Source organism: Triturus cristatus, chromosome 12 (genome assembly GCF_964204655.1).
Source record: "Triturus cristatus chromosome 12, aTriCri1.1, whole genome shotgun sequence".
Lineage (NCBI taxonomy): Eukaryota > Metazoa > Chordata > Amphibia > Caudata > Salamandridae > Triturus > Triturus cristatus.
Genome location: NC_140595.1, coordinates 633,471,008 through 633,495,057, shown reverse-complemented (window position 1 = coordinate 633,495,057; position 24,050 = coordinate 633,471,008). Strand labels below are relative to the sequence as shown.

The 24,050-nt window shown below is 46.8% G+C and overlaps 1 protein-coding gene and 1 long non-coding RNA gene across 3 annotated transcripts in view; one reads left to right on the top strand and one right to left on the bottom strand.

The window, feature by feature from the left end:
• LOC146776442 (uncharacterized) overlaps positions 1-24,050 on the top strand; it is a 327,970-nt gene that overhangs the window by 112,534 nt on the left and 191,386 nt on the right. The window lies entirely within an intron of this gene.
• CA5A (carbonic anhydrase 5A) overlaps positions 6,965-24,050 on the bottom strand; it is a 192,733-nt gene continuing 175,647 nt past the window's right edge. For both annotated transcript variants that reach the window (XM_085639434.1, XM_085639435.1), the window contains exon 7: positions 6,965-8,583. In XM_085639434.1, the coding sequence (XP_085495560.1) occupies positions 8,395-8,583 (189 nt within the window). In that variant the 3' untranslated portion in view covers positions 6,965-8,394. The remainder of the gene's footprint in view (positions 8,584-24,050) is intronic.

The window sequence follows — 24,050 nt, the reverse complement described above, 5'->3', positions numbered from 1 at the left end:
GGGGTAGCTGTTCCTAGAGCTGTGCTGACTGGCACGGAGAGAAAAGAACAGACTTAAGCGTGCTGGGGATGTGTCTATATAGCCACCGTGCACGTCACTTGCAGCGTGGATGGCGTCTATGACATCACATGTAGCTGAACGATGCCACCTACCAGCGAGCTCACAAAAAATGTCCAGATCCAGTCCGACACCTGGAGAATATCCTACGGTAAGGAATCTGCAGCTAGAAGTCTATCAGATATATCTGGCAAGTAAATCTGTATTCTAGCAGCTTTAATAACAGTAGCAGATGTGCAGCTATTAAGTTCTGCTGGACGTTTTAGCAACTTCATTAAAAGAGGTTAGGGCCAAACAGAGTATGCAACACCGGGGGAGGGAGTGGATCAGACAAGGAACAACAGTGGGGGGGTGGAGAGGGGATAAAGGAGGACCATGTAGGGCAAGCAACAATGCGGTTGGAAGGAAGATAGCAAGTGGGTGCAAGTATAGGGAAAAAGAACCCCTGTAAGTGGCGAGTAGTGGAAGGACACTGGTCAATACTGGGGCCATGCTCTAGTGAAGGGACACACAAGAAGAGGAAGTGAAGCCGGCACTCATGGACTAAAGAGAATGAAGGAAATAACTGTGCAGATGAAGCCGACACATGGTAAGCAATGGGTGAGCTCTATGACCTCCCATCCCGGTAAGTAAACTAAAAGGTCTAGTAAGCCACAGTGCATACACAGCCTCAGGCGAGACCTAAAATACAGGGCATAGAGGGAAGGGAGCAAAGTATTAAAGAGGTGACGGTGCCCACCAAACATACGGACTAACATAAAACAACCAACAGTGCCCCCAAAACATTTAAGGGCACCAGGGTGAAGCCAAGAGTATTTAAAGGAGGGGGCAGGAATGTGATGTTAGGGTTTAGAGGTAGGTAGCAGTAGGGAGAGGTAAGGTTGGGTTTGGGGTGAGTAGAGTTAGAGAGAGGTAGGAGTGAACATATAGTTTGGGGTGGGTAGAAGTAATAGCCAGCAAGGGTGATTTTAGAGTTTGGGTTAGGTGGATGTAAAGGGAAGTAAGGTTAAGTATAGGGTTTGGGTGGGTAGAGGTCAAGGGAAATAAGTGAATTTAGGATTCAAGTGTGGGTAGAGGGAGGTAAGGGTGAAGTTAGGGTTTGGGAAAGGTAGAAACAAACAGAGGTATGGGTGAATTAAGAAGGGGGCATGACTTAGCTAGCCATGATGGCGGACGTAATTCTGTAGTGCTCTGTTGGCCAGTCCGATAAATCCATAATCCTCTGCGCCACATAAGCAGCCAAAGACTGTGCAATGACACAAGTGGAACACTACCAGTGTCCTGGCACCCGCAGATTGGTAACGATTAGCCCAGCGGGACTGAGTGCCCGATTTCAGAGGCAGGTACCACAACATGGAGGAGACCTAGTGATCCGGACCAAGATCGGGCCACCCAGGCACCAATGGAAGACTGCTGATGGGGTCAATCCCAAAGTCGTGACACCTCTGTGGTGCTGTCTAACTGCAACGGACTCTGGAGCTTGGGCCTTGGTGCTGGGAACTTGAAGGAGATCTCCCCCCAAGCCATGGCATTGGTGGATGCTTTACTCGTCCCCCTGGATTCACTCCTTTCACAAGACTAATCAATTTACAGGGACCCCGTACGCGGCATTCCGCCACGCGACGCCCAAGATCTACTTACTAACTGGGATTTCCTTCCACTACGGGCAGCAATCTTACAACAACCAGACTCTCAACTCGTCTACTGAAGCATTGCGGACCCTCCATCTAACTTTACAGCGACCAACTTTGCCCGTCACTGCTATTCATCTCCGTGATGGATTCCCGTCGCTGCAATTACCATATTGTGGTTATGATTCCTTGTGCCACCAGCACTACCTAAGAAATTTGTAACCATCGTCCTTATGATGACCTTAATCTGATAAGGTCGAAACGCAGTCGACTTTAAAGCGTCATCCACGGCTTCTACGGGGTCATTTAGAAATTAACAAAAACAAACTATTTTTTGCATTTATCGAAGTTATATTTTTTGACCTTGAACTATTGTTTGTTTATTGTTTTTCGCCGTCTCACGCTGTTCCTATATCACTTGTGTCACTGCACCTATCACTTACACAAGCACGTTCAGTGCACATTTGGTTGTTATGGTTACCTCAATCTAATTGTAATGTAGTGCTGTTATAACTACCTGCTAAAATAACAACCTTTACGCCCCACCCTGGTCTCCTGTTTCCCTCCTTTAGTGATTCATGCACTTTTTGTAATGGTCTCTTTTTTATGATTACCAGTTGAGACATTGTTGTCTTTGTTACATTAAAGAAGTTTGGGGCATGGTGTGAAGACGATTGCGGTTTGCATGGCCAGGAATGGGGCCCTGATGGCGTGAGGGCCTTCCCCGCTCCTCCACCCCCCGAGACCATGAGAAAATTTGGCGGCGCCGAACCGCATCCCACCCGACTGGTGACTCCTGCTGTGACAGGCCGAGTGAGCCAGAGGACTCATCGGAGCCACTGGGGCAGAGGATCTATCTTCCCAACCAGCTCCTGCAGCTCCGCAGGGGGAAGACACCTTGTCAGCCCGGTGCAGGAGGAGCCGTGAGCAGGACACAGAAGCACAAACGTGATTCCCCTCGGGGTCCTGCAGAGGTGACATGAAGTGAGGGGTGTCGCTGGAGGGGAGGGAGAGCAGGCCGCAGAGAGAGAATACTCCCTTGTGCTGGCCGATCCTCCCTGCATGCCTACGGGCCGCTGGATCCACTGCGCACCCCCCTACAGATGAAGCCACAATAGAGGCCTGCTGAAGCAGCTGGGGATCAGGAAGGAGCCCCCACCTGAGGAACCAGCATTTTGAGTGGCGCATCAATATCAAAACGGAGGTGCCCCCCACCGCCAACACTAAAAGGAGAGATCGGCAGTGGCACAGGGAACCAGCCGGGTGTACTTATGTGGTGGCCCCCCATGCAGCTGGGCAAACGACAAGGACTTCTCAATGCCCATTAGAACTGCTACAGCCTCTTACCACATCAAGGCAGTAGATCCATACTCCTTGCCCCACACCCCGAAGGGACAAGCAGATACATACCCTCCCTTGGGGATGAGGAGAGACCATACTGAACTGGGACAGCATGCTGGGGCTACGGCGGGAGGGGCCCATTAGGTTCCTTTACACTGCATCCACTCCTGTTCCCTCTGGCGCCAGCTGCAGAGGCCTGGATGGTGCCGATGAAATGGGGAGGCTGTGATAGGCCTCTGCGACCAGACTGCCAACCCTGATGAGCCCACAAGTTTTGACAACAGATCCATACCCGAGGAGCACGGACCAGCCCTCACCAAGTCAGATAAGCTGGACAAGCTCATAGCGGCCATTGAACACTTCCGAATCACCATGGAGGCCTGCTTTGGGTCCCTTACGACCAACTTCACGCTCCTCCGGGATAATCAATGCAAGCCTGCTGACACTCACAGATAGCGAAAAGGCCCATGATGAACTGCAGCTGCTTGCTAAGAACAACTGCTCCTCCATTGGCGACTTACAGGTCAGAGTCACGCAGTTGGAGAACAGGGCTTAGGACTTGGATACCAGAATAAGCAACATTCACCTTATCGGACTCCCGGAGGGTGTCGAGGGGGTCAGATCCCCTGGCCTACCTAAACTCATAGTTTCAATCTTTCACCCAGCTTCCGAACTCACCGCCTTCTACTCCTTCGAACGAGCACACTGTGTCCCAGCGATGCGCCCATCCCCAGGCTTTTGTCCACACCGATGTTGATGAAACTGCTCCAGTTCAGGCGAGAGGTGCAATACTTTGTACGGCAAGTGTGGCGAGGCCTCTCTGGGTAGAAGACAAGGTTGTGATGTTTCCAGATTACACACATGCTGTCCAACGCTAGCGATCCTCCTTCCTGAAGGTCAAACGTCGTCTTCGTCAAAAAGGAGTGTAATACTCATTGCTATTCCCCGTCCGTCTCAAGATAATCTTCGGCGGCACCACAGTGTTTTTTACCGACCCCAAGGTAGTATGGGACTGGGCAGAGCAACATCGGGGTAATCAAGCGGCAGGTCTTGTTGAGTGGTCGGAGAGCATACAGGACCTGTGGGGTGGACGGTGGAGAAAGAGGCAGGTTGGGGCATGACAGACACACACCCTACCCGGGTCTCACCTGACAGCTCCCTTAGATCATTGCAGATCATCGGTGGGACATTCAGGCAGTGGCGACCTTGAGTCCCCACCCAGTAGTCACAGGTGATGAAAAGGGCCCACATCTGTTTTCTTCTGAGTAAGAATCACTCCACTTTGACAACACTTTCGGCGATTGACATCCCCCGCCGATAGTAACTCCTCAGACAACGGATACCCTCCTCTAGACACTAGTCCATAGTCTCCATCTAGAGCAAACGCCTGCTGTCTTGCTGCTACTAGGCGACAACTGCCACGGCTGGCATGTCTTGGACTTTGATGGGCTCCCAGATGCACTAGAAATACAGGCGTTTATTAGCTACTTTTTGCCCCCACACGATACACTAAGGCACACGGAGGGAAATCGATTGGGGCACATCAGCAGTTGCGACGGGCTCTCAGAATTGGGGCTCTATTCCTACCCAGTTCCGAAAGTTTTTCCCTACAGCTTCTTCCCGACAAACAGTTCGAGTGCCCCTCGGCCACTCTGTGGACCCCACGCTTATGCATATACTGTGGTCGTGCCCGGCCCTTCAGGACTATTGGTGCATCATACATGCTGCACTTTGGGATGCCATGGGGCTGCCTGACAATCACATGGGAGGTATGCTCCTTCGGCAACTTTAAGAGGATACAGCGCAAAGTGCAGATGCAGTTTGCCGCCCTTGCATTGCTACTAGCCAAGCGTACCATTACACTTCACTTGCGCTCACCAGCAACCCCACCGACCGGTTTGGAGGGGCCTATTGCGCAAATGGGGAACATCAGAGGAGGAGGCACTTCGTAACGAAGAAGTTCAGCAGATTTGCTGGAGACCTATCTCCCCTCATGCGCTTCCGGTAATTGGGAAGAAGGGATGACTCAACCACTGTGATCCACCGACACTCACAGTGTGCTAAACTGACACCCTCCCAGCCACCCAAGCTGGTCTTAGCCCACCACGAAGACAGCAATGCAATATCACCCCTGCCACACGTGAGCACAATCTCCCCCCTCTAGATCACCTGGACCTGACGCACCCGCTCTTGGTCCAATGCATGACACAAATAAAACTGTCCGCTACCATAACACCTCCCCCCCCTCGCCCCCATCTCCCTTCTAACACACTGTTTAATAAGCTCTGAGACACCCCCGGCCACATCTGAGACAAGCACCCAATTCCTGATCACACTATGCCAACACTCCACAGCATGTTGGAGCACACATATGCTGAGGTATCTGCAGGATGTAGTCAGTTGAATACCCTCCACCCTTTATGCATATGTTATATACCATGATGGACCATGTAATGTCTGATGTTGTCGCTTTGTTTATGTATTAAAAGAAGAACGATTAATAAAGAAATGAAAGGGGGAATTTAGGATTCAGGGGTGGGTAGCCGTAAAGGGAGTTAAGGAGGATTTTAGAGATTAGATTGGGTGGAGGTAAAAGTAAATTTAGGGTTCAGGGGTGGATCGAGATAAAGAGGTAATGGCGATTGTAGGGTTCAGGGGTGAGTAGAAGTAAAAAAGAAATAGAAACCTTATGAAAACACTGTTTAATGATGATTAAAACCCTCTAAATTATAAATGAAAAATACGTATATGTCACAGTGGCTAACGAATTTAGAAAAGCACATACTGTGTGGCTACAGTCTTACACAAATGAAGTACATGGATAGCTTAGACAAAAGCAACGGGGCAGATATTTGGCTTTTCATAAATTGATCACAAGGCACAAAGTTTCGTTATTGCTAGATGTCTGCGTTCAAGCTCTTGGAAATAGTAAAAAGGGCACACTTCAACTCAGATGGTTTCAAGTTGTCTTGCAACCAATTTTTTTTTTTTAAAGCTAACCCAATACAAGTATCAAAATTCCAGCACAAGCAGCGAAGAACATTAATCATAGAATCAACCCATACTCGGTCCATGGTCCAGGGAAGAAAATACACAGAGACATAGTGAAGCCATCAGGCGCTGCTGACACTCGATTACCAATGATAAGGAAGGCAATTAGACTGGCAATAAAGCCAACCAAAGTTAAGCGATGTGGGGCTAAAATGTAAATCTAGTATTTGTAAAGCGCGAACAGTTACCTGAAGGCATCCCGGCGCTGGGGGCCGACAGGAGGATTAAGCAAGCTATTGCCCAATGTCACATGGTGCTGGGCTGACCTGCCGCCGGTGATCGAACGGTGAGCCCCAGATTCCAGCGTCAGTCGCCCTGGTCGCGGTGTCACACCTCTTCCCCTTTTTAGAGAAACAATCTATCATATCACATGCGCTGTCTCAGGTGAGACCTAAAAAAAGGTTCACGAAGCTGAAAGAACAGAAAGATGACCCAAACATACATCTTTTAAATGCAGGGATGCTATTGTGCTCACAAAAGACTGCTGCATTCTGTTTCAAAAGGAACCAGGAGGTAGATTTAACAGAAAATGTGTATCTGACAGATTCAGATTGAAGAGAGGACATAGCAGGTGAAGGTCCACATCATCACTGCATTATTTCACAAGCCATCCTTCTACCATTAAGATTTAACAAATAAGATATCAAATTATTCATTGCTTCTAGTTTTCACTCTTTAGAACAAAAATAAGATGCATAAAAAATATATAAATGTTGCAAAAGAAACAAACCATTTGCATTGGGACATCACTTCAGCTTTCTCAAGTCAGCTAAAAGTTCATATATTCAAAGGAGAATTTAGCAAACATTCCCAACATATACTGCTGCAGAGATCCACTGGGTTTACACTGATTTAAGACTATTTAAAGACAAACTCACATTAAGTTTCGATTGAATAGAAAGGCACTAATTTTATTGAAATCAAGTTTTACATAGCACATATGCAATTATTTTTTCCAGGACTGAATAATAATTATTCTATAAAATACTGAAATGATCACTAAAAGACACCTCTGCAGTAAAGTTTCTGCTAAAATTAAAAGCTATTTGCTATTTTTCATTATTTTATTAATTATAAAATCCCCCTGCCACACAGTCCCTGCAGGTATTTTATTACAGACCATATACAAAATCCATGTAAACAATCAAAGTTGGCAGTTTTAAAAAAAACTATTAAGAGCTAATTGTTGTAGACAATAATGTGCAGACCACTCACAATATATTTTAAACTACGATACAACACCCCCAAAATGTAAGCATGGAAATGCAACCTAGATTTTCAGGTATACTCATGTTGACCTACTCTTACGCCTGCGGAATGTCTGGTGAGTGGAAAAGCTGCAGGAGACAGTGTGACAGAAAGGCATAGCAAACATTTTACCACCAGAAAATATTTTCCTGGTGGAGAAATTCCATCCCCTGTATTCTTGTGGAATAATACAAGAGCTTTAGGGACGGTTTCACTAGGTAGACAAATGTTTTTAGACATGGGCGTGTATGAGGGTGTAAAATATTTCGGAAGGTATGTTGAAGCACGTTACAGCTCTGTTGGTGTTCACTACGTTCTTAAAGGCAAAAATCTGAGACTTGAGGCCTACTACACCTGCTAGTGTGTCATACGCTCCTGAACCTTTAGGGCCATTGTTGACTTCTCCCAATAACTTTGACACCACAAACCTACCCCCTCCCTCAAGTATTCATTAGTATCCTACCCCTGGACCTTTTTTGAAGAAAAGAAAATAAGGCCTCAAAAGGGAAAACGCCCCCTAATCACAGCAAGGGAAGAAAGAAAAAACACCACCACCACCACAACAACAAAACAACCATCTAACCTTTACATCAAAAAAATAGGGAACAATTGGCATCTCTCGTCTATTGCCCTCTACTACAATGCTGTAGAGGGCCTACAAGGTGAAGTTAGTAATTGAAAAAATAGGCAGTAACTAATATAGTTACCAAATTAATATAACAACTGAACTGGGTATTGGCAGTGTAGCTGTATGATACTGAACAGAGTTCATAATGTGCATTAGTTAATCTGTTACATGACGCCTATCGCGAAGACTTTACAAAACAGTATGAAAAACAAAATAAACTCATTCAGCTCAAATCTGGTTTAAAATAATGAGCTCCTATAGCATAGGTGATCAGGCATACCACCATCCACGACAAATTAATTCTGGTAGCAAGCAACGAACCTGCCAGTAACACGAACAATTGCTTCGGATATGGTTAATTACTATCTGAAACCAGAACGGAGTCCATAAACATAAGGAATTTCAACAGGACGCAGAATCCATGGTCATTTTGTTTTTCTAAAAGCCAGCACGAGGACGGTGGACATGCTCTTTAGACTTTTCTTTGAACCTTGCGATTTCCATTATTGGCTCAAAGTTGGCGTGAACAGTGCGATCCATCAAAGGCTGCAGAGGGCGAAAGTTATCCACCATGTTCTTTTCTTCCTCACCCACTGAAGTGAAGAGCAAGTTTCGGAAACCTGCAAGCTGGAAAGGAAAGTAAACCATTCTTCGTAAGCAAGAAGTACATTGGACATGCTGTAATAAGAAAACTCTATAAAAGTAAAATTACTAATTGCAAGATCAAGGTTACTTCAAAGCCATTTTAAAACGGGCCGCGCGCTCAAGATGTGGTTTAAGGTAAAAATGGGGAATACAGAAGATGGAGCATTATCGAGTGAACACAAACGGTACAGAGAGTGAACATGTTTACTAGTCGTGTTCAATAGTCAAAATGGGAACACGTACATGAGACAACACTTTTTGTATGTCGTTTTGATTCACCAAAAAATTAGCTGCATTCCACAAGTACACTTAGAAAAATAAAACTGCATTTGATTTGAAACAATGGCCATGCAATAGCATTTCTATTTTGTGCATCTATTTAAATATTCTTCCCAGCACTGAAGTAGTCAAAATGTTTAAAGAATGTAGTCTCATTCAACAGAGCAGATCATTCTAATGACAATTAGATGAACATTGTGAAAGACAAAGTGACTTGATTAACAAGTTACCGTCGGTAATGCTCTTTCTTATAGAGACTAACTGCAGATCCCTCACCTTAGAGTACTTCCAAGGCCGCAGACTGGATCTGGGAAACGTTGACGCAGCACCTCTGCGCGCTGGGAGGTGGCGCCTGCGGCTCCACGGCGACAACATCCACGCCAGATGTGACGTGCGCAGGTCTACATAGGAGTCACCCCTACACACGGACCTCAGTTGCTTTCTTGATTCTTTCGCTCCCACAGAGCCAAAAATAAAATCTGTTGTGACCAGTGTGCAGATTCCTAGACAGATCTTTTAAGGCAAAATAATCCAGTTAACAGAATGGGGGGCATGTGAGGGTCAGAGAGGAATCTGCGGCTAGAGTATCTACAGGAAAAGAGTGTTACTGTAGGTAAGTAACTTTTTCTTCAAATAGAAACTTTTAACCACAGATTCCTCACTTTAGAATAGACCCCCAATAAACACCTCTTATGTTGTGGGTGTGTAACTGAATTAAACCAAAAAGTCTTGCATAACCGAATAGAAAAAATTCCCATCTTGACGGACCAAACTGTCCAGACAATAGTGCTATGCGTATGTATAGATGGATGCCCATGTGGCAGCCTGGCAAATGTCCATGACAGATAACGCAGTGGTAGCAGCCCCTGGCTTTAGTGGAATGAGTCAACAAGCCTTCTGGAGGCTGTTATATAGCCACAGCATAACATATCATAATGCAGAGCATGATTTAGCGCAAAAGGAGTCATTTCCTGCACTGCCTTGCCTTTCTCAGCTCCAATAAATCTAATGGAGAGCTGCTTGCCCACTCTGTGGTCTTTGGCATAATCGATGTATAAGCCGGAAGCCCTTTTTGGATCCAGCCGATGTAGTCTTTCTTCTTCAAGGGATGAGGTAGAGGAAAGTGCGTAAGAAGAAAGATAGTATGTCCGATGTGAAAAGGAGTGCACCATCTTTGGTAAAAAGGAGGCACGAGTCCAAAGAACCAGCTTGAGTGAGTAAAAATTATGTGTAAGGAGGGTTACTGGAGAAAGCCTGAAGCTCACTCTCCCTCTGTGCTGAAGTTACGACAAACAGGAAGGCTGTTTTGAGGACAAGTAATCACAGAGGGCAGCTGTGCAGAGATTCAAATGGAGAACACTTAAGAAAATTCAAAACTAAATTTGCTTTCCACTGCCAAACAATAAAAGGAGAAGGTAAAAAAAAGAAAATTTAAAAAAGTTACTTACCTGTACACTGTGGTTCTCAAGCACGAATGTATTTTATACATTCACATGCTTGAATGTTCCCAGTCGTCATGGTGTGAGTCCCACGGTAACAGAAACCATTAGCATTAAACTCCATTGAAAAAAACAATAGCAGTTAGGACCAGATTCACATGGATTTAATACATCCAAACTTCAGCCAGTAAGAGCACAGACCCTGAAACACTCATCCCTTGCAGAGCCACCATATCTCGGATTTCAAAAGCAAGTGCAAATAAAGTAACAGAGGTATACAATTGGTGAGCCTTAACGGGAAGGATGGAGGGTCGCCTGACAATCTATAAAAGATATCAATACTGGAGAACCACAGTGTACAGGAAAGTAACTTGTTTTTTTCTCCAGTATTTTATCTTTTATAGATTCACATGCTTGAATCAGACTAGTTAGCAGTATTCAATGAACAATGGAGGAAGGTAAGGTGAACCATCCCACCATGAGAAACAAAGTTAAATTCGATTAGTCAAACCAGAGACACTGATATTGTAGAAAGTCAGAACAGATACAGCACAGCATTAAGCAACTGTAAGAAAAATACTTAAACAACTATTAAAACAGAATAACAAAGAAGATGTGAGCTTAATAGCTGCATTCCTTATGAGAACAGCCTTTGCAAAGTAGCCTGACCCAACTGCTACATCTGCCTTGGTCCAGGCAGTAATGCTTTGTGAAGGTATGGGCATTCGCCCATGTCCCCGCCCTGCAGACGTCTGGTAGACACTCCTATGAACTGGGCTGAGGACGTTGTGACCTTTCTAGTAGAGTGAGCCTTCACCTTTGCAGCCAGCAGATGTCCAGCCTTATTATGACCGCAGACTATAGTCGAGGCGACCCAGCAAGCAATACTAGCCCACGACAAGGCTTGGCCCTTTCTTGGAGAAGAGTAAGAAATTAGTAATGGAATTGATTTTCAGAAAGTTTTTGTCTTTTGCAAGTAGAACTTCAAACAAGGCTTAATGTCCAGTGAATGCGGAGCTCTATCGCCAGGCGAGGATGGATTGGAGAAAACAGAAGGCAGAACGACCAGTTCATTGAGGTGAAATGTTGATGGTACCTTCGGGATGAATAAAGGATTGGTGCGCAGAACTACTCTGTCGTCTAGGATTCTTCTTTGCTTGTAAATGCCTGAATCTCACTAATACGCCTGGCAGATGTAATGGCTAACAAAAATGACACCTTCCATGAAAGGAATTTCAATTTGCACTTGTGAATATACTTAAACTGAGATCTCATGAGTTGTGATAAGACTGTGTTCAGCTGCAAAGTACCAGAGGAGGCTTGATAGGACAGCAGGCTCCGAATAGATTCTTCATAAACTCCTTCATAAGCCTGCTGGACCATAAAGACAATTGCCCAGACATATTCTGTATCTAGAAACTGCCACTCGGTGCACCTTAATAAATGCATGTGTAAGGCCTGATTTGGCGAGCTGTAGTAAATTAGGTAGAATCTGTTCAGGTGTAGAAGAGAAAGGATAGTAAAACGGAGAAGCACACCTTGAGCAAAGATTTTCCATTTTGCTGAGTAACATTTGATCGTAGGAGCACAAGCTTTATGAAGGATAGAATTGCATTCTTCAGAAATCGTTGAAGCTCCGAATTTAGGGTGGTTACGAGTCAGGCCGACAAATTAAGTGTGAATTTGCAGGTGAACCACTTGGCCCTGGTTCACCGAGAGGAGATCATCTGTCAGGTGGAACCAAATGTGGAAGCCCTCTGATAGGCAAAGAAGCGGGCTGTACCAGTACTGTGAGGATCGCCAAACGGTGCGCCTGCATGGCCTACAACTCCCAGACTGCCCAGGGAGAGAAGGCGGAGCAGCGTCTATAAGGGGAGGCTGCTCGCACGTCGGGCCGTGCGTAATTCCCGATTCGATCCCGTTGCTTCGTCGTTCCTTGTGCCCCAACCTCGGAGGCAGAAGAAGCGTGGAAGTGTCTAAGACTGTGGACCGCGGTTCGTGCTTGTTTCTCCTTTGGAACCGTCTTTTCGCCCTGCCACAGTCTGTCCTTGCACGACAGCGGTGAAGAGAGGCTGAGCTCTCTATCCAGCCTCCTCCTTAGGCCGTTGCCTTTCTCTCGCTAAGCGGGCGCTCCTGGTCCCGAACAACCCCTCTCATTAAAGGAAGATCACCGTGCATCCGCTTGAAGAGCTTTCAGGTAGGAGCAGCCCCGACTGCGTTTGGGACCCAAGGTTAACATGCTCAGCCCAGGAGCCGTTAACTCACCTGGCGGGCAAACTTCCCGGTTGCCTGGAAGCGAGGTACTCTGGAGTCGCTTGCAACTCGTAGAGAACCTCCTACTTTGTTGTTTAAGTTTGCCATCCCGTGACATTTGAAGAAACCCTTTAGTACTTATTGGAACCTTTCTGTGTGTGCTCCAAAGAAATACAGACCCCTTCGGACATTTGGCTTTCACAGGGCAGCGTTTGGACTCGGATTTGTTTCTTGGAGTATTCCCACATTGACATTAAGCCCCACTAAGGAAACTATGAGGCGGGGTTGAGACTGTACGAGACATTTCTGTTTTGAAGGAAAGGAGCTCTGTGACTAACAAGCGTACCATGATATTGGTTTAAGTCCAAGCCCACCATCCCTCAGTACAGGTGTGTAGGGGTATCAGTGGAGGTAGTTTGGGAATGGTAGAAGTGCACGGTGGTCTAAATGATGACATGTTCATTTAGCTTTTTATAGTTCCGGTATGAGGTAATACTGTGTTGGCTGAAAGAAGACAGTCTGCTTGTGGGAATTCACACAAGGTATAGGTCCTCCTAGTGAGAATTTATGAGAGTAGTGTTGCATGCCATTATGCATTTCATGTCGTGTTCTTTGTATTTCAGATTCTACTCCCTGCTATCCCCATCCTTTCCTTCCCTGACTTGATCGTTCCAATACTCCGTATAGTTATTGTGGGAGTTGGTTTGCTCCACAAGTATCACTGTGCCCACTGCGCGTCGAGCTGTTCCTGAAGAGGTCTCATGAGCAGTTGCAACTCTGAATTACCGTGATGCAGGATGACATCTCCGGAATGGATTTGTAAGTCCTTACAGAAGGACACCTTCTAGAAAAGAGTGATAGTGTGATTGCCTGCAAGACAGAAATCCTTTCTTTTGTGTGAAAGGCTTTTGACAGCTTCGTATCCAGGATTGCTCCTAGGAACACCAGGGATCTTGGGGAAACGAGAGAGGATTTTTCCCTGTTGAGCTTGAGGTCTAAGGATTGGAAAAGGTGTAGACAGGCCGCTGTGGACTTCTTTGCAGAGTGGAACGAGAGACATTTGATTAACCAATCGTCTAGGTAGGGGAACTCCTGGTATACGGAACGTCGGAGTAAAGTCGTAATTGGCAACATGCACTCGGTAAATACTCTGGGAGCTGATATTAACCCTAAGAGAAGCACTCTGGACTGATAATGGCACCCTGCCACCTTGAACCTGAGAAACATTTGGTGTTTGGGATACACTGGAACATTTAAAAATGTGTCCACTAGATCCAGGGAGGAGAGATACTCTCCAGTGTTGTTCAGCTGCAAAATCTCCTGACGGGAAAGCATCCTGAAGTGTTGTTTTTTGATGAACTTGTTCCATAGCCAAAGATCCATTACCTGCCTCCACTTTCCCCGACTTCTTCATAAGAAAAGTGGAAACAGAAGCCTTGGTTGCGCGGATTGAACGGTACCTCCTCTATTGCTTTTTAGTAGAGAAGCAAACGGATTTCTTTCTTGAGAACGGGAAGATGTCAATGTGATGTCTTCTGCGGTGGAAGGTTTGGAGGCTTTTAAGCAAATTCCAGGTTTTGACTGTGCTGGAATACCTCCAACGCCCATTTGTCAGAAGAGATGATCTTGCATTGATCAGAGAATTTGTAGAACATTTGACCCAATTGAAGTGGGACTGCGGTGACAGAAGCATGAGTTACTTCATTGCCTTCTGTTGGTATCCTGAGACTTTCCTCCTGCTGATGGACATCGGTGCCCTGTCTATCTGGAATATGTAGACCTTGTGGTTGGCCTGTGGGACAGGGCTGAATATTGCAACCGAAAACCCTGTTGGGTGTAGGGCTGAAACCTCTGCTGGAACTGCAGTTGGGTGGTAAACTGGCCTCTACCCCTGCCCCGAAAGGGCTGGGAACGCCACTGCTGCATGTTACCCAGCGACTTAGCAGTATCTGTATCAAACTTGATCGACTGCAAAGCATTGCCAACCTGTTTCCCAAAAAGGATTGCTCCGTCTAAGGGCATGTCCAGTGTCTTGGCGTTTACCTCTCGGCGAAATGTAGCTGCTTTAGGCCAATCTTGGCGTCTCAATAGTTTTGCCACAGCCATCTGCCTGAAGGAGGCTGTGGAAGAAACATCTATAATTTTGGAAGGGGCCTTTTCACCTTCCGCAAGGATCTCTCTCTTGTCTTTCTTCTTGTCCTCTGGGAGACACTCTAAAAGAAAGGAGATGTTAGACCACATCTGACAGTCGTATCACCCAAGGATAGCCCAAGCATTGGAAGCTCTGAATGAAGTGGCCACCATCGCAGAGACCCTCTTGCCTATATCATTAAGCCAGCGGGCTTCCTTATCTGGAAGAGCAGGGCACAGCGAGGAAGGATTTTTTCTCTTCTCTGAGCAGCTTCCATGAGCAGAGTCCGGTCTAGGGTGACCAATGAAACCTGTAGGGGAACCCTCAGGAGCCGTGCATGTTTTGTCCAGATTTGGAATCACAGCCACTACAGACGATGGTGTCTTTATTAATGTTTAACCTTTTTGCCATAGGAAATTAACAATAGGGCTAGCACGACTGGTGTTCCGAGATCCCGCCTTAAAATCATAGAGGAAGCACTTGGTTTATTTAGCTGGCATAGGAAGGTCAAAGCGCTTAGACACTCTCCAGCAGGTCAGGGAAACTACCAATATCCACAGGCCGAGAATCCACTGCTGGAGGGGTAGGAGAAGCTGGCACTGGTATGACAACCATCACACTCAGAATTAACATTAGGATACGACTTGAGCTCCCCTTCTTCTAGATGCCGGGCATCATTGTCCTGGAAAGTATCAGGAATAGATGCTGGGGGTGGTATAGGTCAGTCCTTTTGAGGCCTAGGCATGCACTGTGGATCTGTGGAGCAGTGTAAAGGACTTCCCGCCTCTGTGGAGGCTGCTGAGCAGAATTGGCACCAGGGAACCTTTTGTAATAGTTATAATGCATCATGCACAAGTCTGTGACCAATGAAGTTGGTATATTAATGGAGGGTCCCTGAACTTGATGTTGCTCATCCTCTTGTTCCTCAAAAGATAATGCTCCTGGAATGTATCATATTACTGAGCAGAATGAGGTCGCCTATCAGGAAAAGAGTAATCTCCTTCAAGGTAGGCTGAAAGATCACGGTCTGCTTCTTCATTCTCCGATTCCTTTAACTGTGAGAGACCATACGCAAGGCCAAAGAGACCCTTATCCCATCCTCAGATTCCTGAAAGCCCCGGAGGAGTGCTAGTGGCAGGAGTGATATTTTGAAAAAGTCCTGAGGCACAGAAGGGGTCGTTCCTAACTTGAGATAAAGAAATTTTGTATATCTACCATCAACGGGGGCGCAGATGACACAGCGCTGACAGAAACCTTCGTCGACAGGACAGCAGCAGATGTGGTCATTGATGGTGATGTGGTCGATGAGGAAATCGGAGTAGTCAATGCTGACGACAGTGTCGTCACGGTTTTTATCGACGACACAACAGCCTTCGTCATCTTGATTGTCAACGTAGTGGAAGTTGCCATTGACATAGTCGTCGGTGCGGATATTCCCAGCCATAAGGCTGCCGTAGACGGTAAGTTCTTCGTGGACTGTGCGGTCGATTGCTGATTATTCTTAGTAGAGGGCTCCTTGAATGAGGAGCAGGTGTTGAATCAGACCTGTGATCAAATGAGGAAAAGCCAGCGGGCCCTTGCTTGATCTCAGTTCCACACTGGTTTCTCTGCTGTGAGATTTTTTAAGAGTCAGATGAGGAGTACCCCTCTTTCTTCAGGAGAATGGGCCTTCTCCTCACACTCTAAATCTGAAACAAAATAGATTTCTTTTTCTGTAGCCACAGAAGTAATCTAACCGGTCTTGAAGGGGTTTTTGCAGAAAGAGTATGGCAGTCTTGCATTCTTTTGGTCCATGTTGAGGATAAAGATAGTTCAATCATTCTTTATGTGGATCCTCAGAATAGTCTAGATTTTCCACAAGTCTTGCAAGGCCAAGATAGCCTTTTTTTAGACTCATTCTGTGAACAAACACAGTCAGATGATGGTAGGTTTAGAGATGAACAGGAAAACTGCAGGTCAAAAGGTCAACAGTGACACACTGACTGGGCAGAGCTCAGAGAGACTCCCTAATACACAACGTGCGGTAAGAAATCTGAGGTATGGTGGCTCTGCAAGGTACGAGTGCTTCAGGGTCTGTGCTCTTATTTGCTGAAGTCTGGATGTATTAATTCAATGTGAATTGGCTACTAACTACTATCGTTTTTTAATGGAGTTTAATGCTAATGCTTTAGCACTGCGTTTATTACTGTTATTGTGGCACTCCCACCATGACGAAGGGGAAGATTCAAGTATGTGAATCTATAAAAGATACAATACTGGAGAACAAATGTTGTAAACCTCCAAGAAGCCTCATCACAACCGGTGACTTGAACAAAGAGGGCTGGTGCAACAAACGTAAAAAGTCAGAATAAGCCAAAACGTGCCCTTTATTAGTGCCTGAAGTAAGGCCTTGCTGGGCTAAGGGAAAACACAACTCTTGCATCTCCTTGAATGTGATGCTATGGAGTAATAAATGGCGCTGACAGTCAGTTCTCATACTTTTTCCGATGCCATTAGAAGTGGAGAAAAGGCTAAAAACACATTCAATCAATCAGGGAATTGTGAAGCGCGCAACTCACCCGTGAGGGTATCAAGGAGCTTGGTGGAGGGGGGGTGGGGGTGGGGGGGGGGGGGGGGTTTGCAGCTCCGGGTCAGCTGAAAAGCCATGCCTTGAGGCTCTTCCTGAAAGTGTGCAGAGTGGAGGAGACTCTGATGTTGATCGGGAGCTCGTTCCAGGCCTTTGCCGCGTTGTAGGAGAAGGCTCTTCCACCCGCTTTGGTTCTGCAGATGCGCAGGGTTTTTGCAAGAGCGTGGTCGGCGGAACGTAGGTTTCTCCTAGGTAATTGGAAGGAGACTTTCATTGAGGTATTTGGGTCTGGTGTTGTGGAGGGATTTGTAGGTGTGGGTGAGTAGCGTGAAAGTTACTCTCTTCTCAAGGGGGAACCAGTGGAGGTCTCGCAGGTCTTGGGTGATGTGTTCATGTTGTGGGATGCCTAGGAAGAGTCTGGCCAAGGCGTTCTGGAGTTTGCGTAGCAGGGATTTGCTGATTCCAGAGTAGAGGGCGTTTCCGTAGTCCAGTCTGCTTGTTATGAGTTCATGGGAGACGGTCTTTTTGGATTCGGGGGGGGGGGATCCATTTGAAGGTCTTGTGAAGGATGCAGAGGGTGTTGAAGCAGGTGGAGGAGACGGTGTTGATTTGGCGGGTCATGGTGAGGGAGGAGTAGAGTATGATGCCGAGGTTCCAGGCGTGGTCCGTGGGGGTTAGGGTGGTTGCCGAGGGCGGTGGGCCCAACAGGTGTTGTCCCAAGCTGAGGGGGTGGGTCCGAGGACGTTTGTCTTCTCCGAGTTGAGCAATTCAGCAAGATAACCTAATAACCGTTATGAACCACTCCTAAGAATGAGGAGGTGGGTAGGTCACTAAGGAATCTGCATGTAAATAAAGTAGTGATCAGAAAGACTAGTACCAGTGATAAGTGATTTTCTTCTGATTGATACGGAAACAAGCGTATTCCTCACCCTTTGAATCAATACCAAATCAGTACCCTACGGAGGTGGGTCTGATGAGGGGGATCATCTGAAGGACTCAACACATTTAACCAAGTTAACCATCCTTATAGAAACAAATGGGCAAGGGAACAATCTGAAAGCTGTAAGAGTCTCAACAACAGAAAAGACAGCCCTTCCTGCAATGTGGATATTTTAGGGGGCAATAAGAGCCCAATCACAATGTTAGGACCGATATGGACAAGCCCAATGCAGCCTTAGAACCAATGGGACAGAGTAGGCACCCATCAGAGAGACATCCACTTCAAGCCCCAGGACACTATCCCATAAACATACATCATTGGGAGCAGAGGAACATTTACACAGGAGTATGTTTTTCTTACAGAAACGACATTTCTGTAAAACGACGCACAGGCAATTGTCACAAACTTCTGAGCAATGACAAGTCAACAAAGAAGACGAACAGCAAAACCAACCACCATCCCAGCGACAAGAATTCATTCCAATATGTTGAAAATCAGCATAAAAACAAATTTAAAATATAACCCCTTTAGTGCAAGACTGCAATACTATAAAGCAGTAGATAGATATGGATAATGTTACTTACCCAGTAAGCATCTGTACTTGGCATGTAGAGCTGTAGATTCACATGCTTTGCATACTCCTGCCATCTAGTGTTGGGTTCGGATGTTTGCAAGTTGTTTTTCTTCGCAGAAGTCTTTCCTAGTCACGAGGTAAGGGGACTCCTCCTTTCGGCAATAGTGCGCATGGGCATCAAATCCATTGTTGGATTGTTTTCCCGCAAGAGGGTGGTGGAGTAAGGAAGTGTTGTACATAGATGTCTATGCGTATAAATGTATAATGAAGAACTGCAACAACAGCTACCCATGGAGGCAGGTGGGCACATGTGAATCTACAGCTCTACATGCCAAGAACAGATGCTTATGGGTAAGTAACAATATCCGTTAGAGGAGACTACTAAGCAGTATACTCCCAAAGCTGTGGCTAACCTGTAGGTGTTGCAGTTGTTTGGAACAGTGTTTTAAGTACTGCTTCGCCTACATTAGCTTGTTGACATGCTAATACATCTACGCAATAGTGTTTGGTAAATGTGCGTGGTGTAGACCATGTAGCTGCCTTACATACGTCAGCTAGCGGAATGTTACCTAAAAAAGGCCACATAAGCCCTTAGTTTACGAGTGGAATGCGCTCTAGGGGGTATTGTTAAAGTTCTTTTAGTTTTAGCATAGTATGTTTGAATGCATTTAACAATCCATCTAGCAATACCAGATTTAGAGATAGGATTGCTTATTGAGGTGGAGCAAATGCAACAAACAGTTGTTTTGTGAAAGTCTTTTATCCTATCGGGGCGGAGCTTGCCTGGCTCGAAGAAGGCCGCTGCATGAGCAAGCTCTGCGAGCCATCCAGACTATCCTGCAATAATCCTGACATTTCCGTACACCAGAGGCCTGCAAATTGCTGTTGCCGAGTGTGCTTTCCTCCGAAACCTGTATTGAGGCGATCCGGCGAATTAAAGAGCGGCGCCAAAACGGAAGACATGCGGCCTGTGGTGAAAGTGAGGTGAGGCCTGCTGCTGCGGAGACCCTGCGCGGCCCGGAGTGAAGCTGAGGCACTCTGGAGCCAACTATGTTGCATTGCGGGAAGGAGATGTGCGCAGATAATCAGCCGGCTAGTCCAGGGTGAGCCGTGCGAGCGGAGGGTGAGCTTGAGACTGCAACCTGAAACGTGGACGTACAATGAAGTTTGGGTGCGTCACCGCAAAGTGAAGACCTGCTGTGGAAACGCAACGAGGCCTCCTGCAGCTTAGAACCTGTTCTCGCTGAGAGGGGGCCGACATACCCTCGGGTCCTGAAGCAAGCTGCTGTGTAGCTGCGGGAAATGCGGCTGAGACCCCGGACCGAAGTGGAGAGCTGAGCGTCTCCCGACCGGGGAGAACTTGCGGGGTGCACAGGCAGGCCACATGGGGATTGAGACTGGTGACCCGACAGGTCAAGAGGACTGCCCCCCACACGCTGCTTTGCTGAGAAGGCCTGAAGAGGTGCTCATAATTGTCAGCGGCCCACTCGAAAGGAGGAGACCTGGTGCTGTAGATCATTTGGCCTGTGAAAGTAGGACCCAGCATGAGAGATTTGTACAATATTGAATGCCAAGGGGACTGTAGAGCCTTTCAGTAGGCAGAGTGTAATGAGGTAGTGTCCGGCCCCCGCGCCCTTATTTGCTCATAAACCCTGGGGGACATGCGTTGCTCATCATCCGGTGGCAGAGGAGGAGGTAGAGGTCTGGAATAGCCTTGCCCCTCCAAGACTCGGCCTACATAGCACGACTAAAAACGAGATTGGCAACACTGAGTGTGGTCTGTGGCCTTGCCTTTTCTGCAGCTGAGGCAGAACCCCCCCTTGTTGAGCCCAGGGGGAACTAGTTGATAGCGCTAAACTGGTCCGACCTCCTGTAATTATGGGTAAAGTTGACAAGACACAGCCTAAGCTGCAGTTTGAACAACGAAAGTCACGGCATAGGGATGATGACGCAAGTCACGTGGATGCGGACCAGCAAAATACCACTGAGGAGTCGGAGGGAGATATACGCCAGATATGGTCTGCAATGCAGAAGAGCCTATCCACCATAGATGGAAAAATAGACTCTCTGGCCTACAGGATGGACCAAATGTCGGAGCGCATCGAAATGACAGAAAGGAGAGTATACGAAGTTGAAGAAGCTCAAAGGGAGACCGACAACACGCAAAAACAGATAGGAAAGCTGCTCACCTCCCTGCAAGAAAAAGCAGAAGATTTGGAAGCGCGGTCAAGGCGCAGCAACATCCAAATTACAGGGCTGCCTGGGAGTACAATGATGGGAAATATGGAGGTCTTTGTCGAGAAGTTGCAGGTGGCCCTGCTGGTATAGGACACGTTTTCAGATATGTTCATTGTCAAGTGAGCTCATTGTTCCTTGGGACCTAGGCCTCCGCCTGGTGGCACTCTCCGTCCAGTAATTGTTAAGATACTGATTTACAGAGACAGAGATGCCGCACTAAAACGTGCTAGGAAGCGGAGGGAATTTTAATTCGAGCGGTCTTCCCTCTCCCTATTCCCCCCGATTCACCATGAAAGTGCAGGAAGCGAGGAGGCAGTTTGCACCCTTGAAGCAGCAGCTGAGAGACCTTGGGCTCGACTACGCTATGCTGTACCGAGCCAGATTCAGGCTCACGATAAACAGAAGGTCAAGAATCTTTGTGGACCCCAAGTCACTTCAAAAGGCTCTCAAGGAATGCAAAAAAAAGGAGGCAAATAAGGGAATGGATGCATGAGCACCCGGAGGAGATAGGAGGGGACTTGGAAGAGTAGACAGACTGGCCCGGTGAGCTGGTCTGCTTACATATACTACAAGCAGGTATGTTGTAAATTATGCTTCGACACCTAAGAGTAGAGAGTAGTTGCCCAGTGGACAGGGACTGCGCTAGCCTGCCAGCTGTAACTATGCGCAGTAACACCAATTGGAAATAGGAACACTGATTGGGACTAGGTGGTTGCTGTTAACTGGCACAAATTTACTCTGACCCCGATGTTGGACTTACAAGACTGCTGCTGATAATTAGACTCCGACTAGTAGCACTAAACACACTAAACACACTGCGTTGGTTAGTAAATGTATAATAGTAGACTATGGCCAAGTTTATTCACTTTTTTTAAAATTGCACTTAAGGGTTCCGCCAGTAACATCTGCCCCGTGTGTTACCCACTATCTGGTACGAGACTGGAAAAGTTTTTCTACGAACTCTTCAATTTGTATTAGAATGCTACAGGGTCCTGGGAGGGAGGAATGGTTTTGTTCATTCCCAGTTGGGGGTCGGAGAGGTGTGTGTATGTGTGTGTGTATGTGTATGTGTATGTGTGTGTGTGTGTATGTGTATGTGTATATGTGTTATTGTTGACTATGTGATGTGTGTGCAGTGTGTATTTGACTTTCAAGACCTGAGGATCTGACTGGAGGATATATCAGGTAGCAATTTATATGAGGTCAACTCAGTCATGGCAGCGGTAAAGGACCAAGATGGAGGTTAGTGGCAGCAGAATTCATCTGCTCACCTGGAATATTAGGGGCCTAAATGCCTTAAGAAAGCTGCGTAGAGTTGTTGCATACTTAGTGAGACAGGAGATCGACACTGCACTGCTGCAAGAGTCCCTCTTTCCTGTAAGCAGTAGTATGCTCATGCACAGGCGACTGCACGGTCATTTTCATGCAGCAGGATTAACATCCCATGCCAGGGGAGTACTTACATGGGTTAACCCAAAATCAGGAATTAAGCTACAGACGTTCGATTCGGACACTGACGGAAGATGTAATTTCCAGATGCACTGGGAAGGGCATTGATTAGACTATAGTCAATGTGTACAGGCCTAACTACGACTGCCCACAGTATTATCAGGAGCTATTAGACCACATGAGAGCCACGGTTGGTTTGCCGATCTTCTGGGGGGCGATCTAAATTACGTGCTGGGGCCCTCGTTGGATCGTTCTGGAGGTACGGGGCGACGTCAGTCTGTCGCGGCCAGAGTTATATGTGATATAGCTGTCCAACTGTATTTGATAAATGCTTGGAGGAAGCGCTCCCCTGGTGTAGCGGGATTCACTCATTACTCGGCCCGCACAATTTACACACCAGAATTGATTATTGGTTTGTACCGAGACCCTTGTTTCAGCAGGTACAAGATTGCATGGTGCTCCCCCGATCCCTCTCAGATCATTCCCCAATAATGCTAGATATCGAAAGCTCGAGAAAGAAGCCAGCACCCTTCACATGGCGATTCCCCCCATACTCTTTGATGGATGGAGTTTTTCCTTCTGAATTAGCTGAAGCCATAGAATGCTTCTTCGATACCAATATTGGGTCTGTCCAATTTTTCCACGGTATAGGAAACGTTCAAGGTGTACATCAGAGGAGTAGCCATGTCCAAACACTCTGGGGTGCTACGGGCTATCCGTCAGCGTCTGGTAAGCTTGGAAGGGCGGTTGGCAGAATTAGAGAAGGAAGCACTGGAAGATGGCAACCCTTTGAAAGCGGATAGCGTAAAGGAGACACTGGAAGAGTATCAGGAGATGTAGACAGCAAAATAAAACACTTGGGGAAGTATGCTGTAGCTAGGACGTATGGAGAGAGTGAGAGCCCTGGTGCGGTATTGGCTGCCCTGCTGCAGGGCAAGAGGGAGGTGGGGAGTGTGATGGAGCTATGTGCTGCGGATGGGGGAAGGGGAGAGGGGTGGGGTGGGCTACTGACTGATCCTATGGAGATTGCAGGTAGATTCAATCAATATTACTCAGAACTGTACTGTGCGAAAGAGAGTTTGGATGCGACAGCTATCTCAGAATACTTAGAGCATATAAAGATGCCCTGGCTGTCTAATGAACATAGGGGACACCTTATGAAACCATTGGATCCACACGAGGTCCTGGTAGCATTAAATTCGATGAGAGTGGGTGGTGCGCCTGGACTAGATGGCATCACCGTTGCATTTTATAAAGAATTCAAGGATATGCTGATCCCGCATCTGTGTACATTCTTTGAGGAGCTGGGGGATGAGGGGACGATGCCACCCTCAATAAGAGAAGCACTTATTGTCAGTATATTAAAACCTGGCAAACCCCCAGACGAACATTAATCCTTCCGGCCTTTATCACTCCTTAAGGTCGACACTAAGCTCTTTGCGAAGATCTTGGCGAACCGGCTTGCCCCCTTGGTACCACTGTTGGTTGGCTCGGCGCAGTCAGGCTTTGTCCCAGAATGTAATTTGTCATACAATCTAAGAACGGTCTTTGGCGCCATAACATATTAAGCCTGAGGTTAA